At 34.7% G+C, this 1,335-nt stretch overlaps 1 protein-coding gene across 1 annotated transcript; it reads right to left on the bottom strand.

Moving 5' to 3' along the window:
- Positions 1-45: 45 nt before the first annotated feature.
- On the bottom strand, positions 46-1,290 carry LOC123964091 (rho guanine nucleotide exchange factor TIAM2-like; the record flags this gene model as incomplete). Its single annotated transcript, XM_046041200.1, has 3 exons — positions 46-225; positions 956-1,064; positions 1,165-1,290. Coding segments are annotated over 3 exons (415 nt in total), but the record flags the coding sequence as incomplete, so codon positions are not given.
- Between the last annotated feature and the right edge of the window lie 45 nt (positions 1,291-1,335).

Genomic DNA, 1,335 nt, shown 5'->3' with positions numbered 1-1,335 from the left:
GTGTGTGCGTCGTACCTGTCAGGTGTTAGTGTGTGTGCGTCGTACCTGTCAGGTGTGTGTGTTCAGGGCTCTCGGGGTCGGTCAGGGACACCAGCTCTCTGAGCAGCAGTGGATACTTCAGGACTCTCTGAACAGGTTTGATCAAGTACGACTCCAGAGAGGATGAGTGCTGATTGGTCGGATTCCTCGCCTCCAGGAAGTGCTTGAAGGCTGCGTCTGTCTTTGCTGTACCAGTAACAGAATTGTTTAATTATTAACGAATCACAGCGGAGCAACAAGATTCATCTCCTCCTGAACCAGAACCTTTCTACACTCTCCTTTTTAAAATGAAACAGTTTCAGAGCCGAGACTGATTTTTGATTAAATAAAGAATAATAATAATAATAATAATAATAATGAATGTAACAACTGAATAAAGAATGTAAAGAATAAATAAAATCTGAAGAACAAATGAATAAATAAAGAATGTAAAGATTAAATAATAAATTAAAAATGTAACAATTGAATAAAGAATTTAAAGAATAAAAGAATAAATTAAGGATGTAAAGATAAAATAAAGAATAATAGAATAAATTAAAGGTGTAAAGATTAAATAAAGAATAAAAGACCAAATTAAGGATGTAAAGATAAAATAAAGAATAATAGAATAAATTAAAGGTGTAAAGATTAAATAAAGAATAAAAGAATAAATTAAAGATGTAAAGATAAAATAAAAGAATAAATTAAAGATGTAAAGATTAAATAAAAAAATAAAAAAATAAATAAAGAATGTAAAGATTAAATAAAAAAATAAATAAAGAATGTAAAGATTAAATAAAGAATAAAAGACCAAATTAAGGATGTAACGATAAAATTAAAAATAAAAGAATAAATTAAAGATGTAAAGATTAAATAAAAAAATAAAAAAATAAATAAAGAATGTAAATGGAGGTTTTGTGTGACGGGTCGGCCTCACCTCTCTCCAGGACCTTCTGGACCTTGATGTGGTTTGCACAGAAGCCGCTGTAGTGCTTGAAGTGGTCGGCGTAGTAAAGGAAAGATCCTCCCAACGAGAAGAGGAGTTTCTGAGAGCAGAGAGAGAAAACTTTAAAAACATAAAAACAATCAATCTACAGAAGTGAAACAAGGAGCAGAGCATGTCTGTCAGGCCAGACGGATCTTCACCTTGAACTGTCCAGGTGTTTCCAGGTGGCTGAAGTTCGGACAGGAAGCGATTCTCTCCTCCAGCGTCTGGAGGAAAACTCTCTGGAAGTCCAACATCTCGGGCAGGCTGCCAAACAGCGCCTCCATCTGGAGGGAGAGACGCTGCGGTCAGAGACACTGAAAACAGGTCGA

The sequence above is a fragment of the Micropterus dolomieu genome, unplaced genomic scaffold, assembly GCF_021292245.1.
Source record: "Micropterus dolomieu isolate WLL.071019.BEF.003 ecotype Adirondacks unplaced genomic scaffold, ASM2129224v1 contig_505, whole genome shotgun sequence".
NCBI classification, from domain to species: Eukaryota; Metazoa; Chordata; class Actinopteri; order Centrarchiformes; family Centrarchidae; genus Micropterus; species Micropterus dolomieu.
This window is presented reverse-complemented; position numbering and strand designations above follow the sequence as displayed.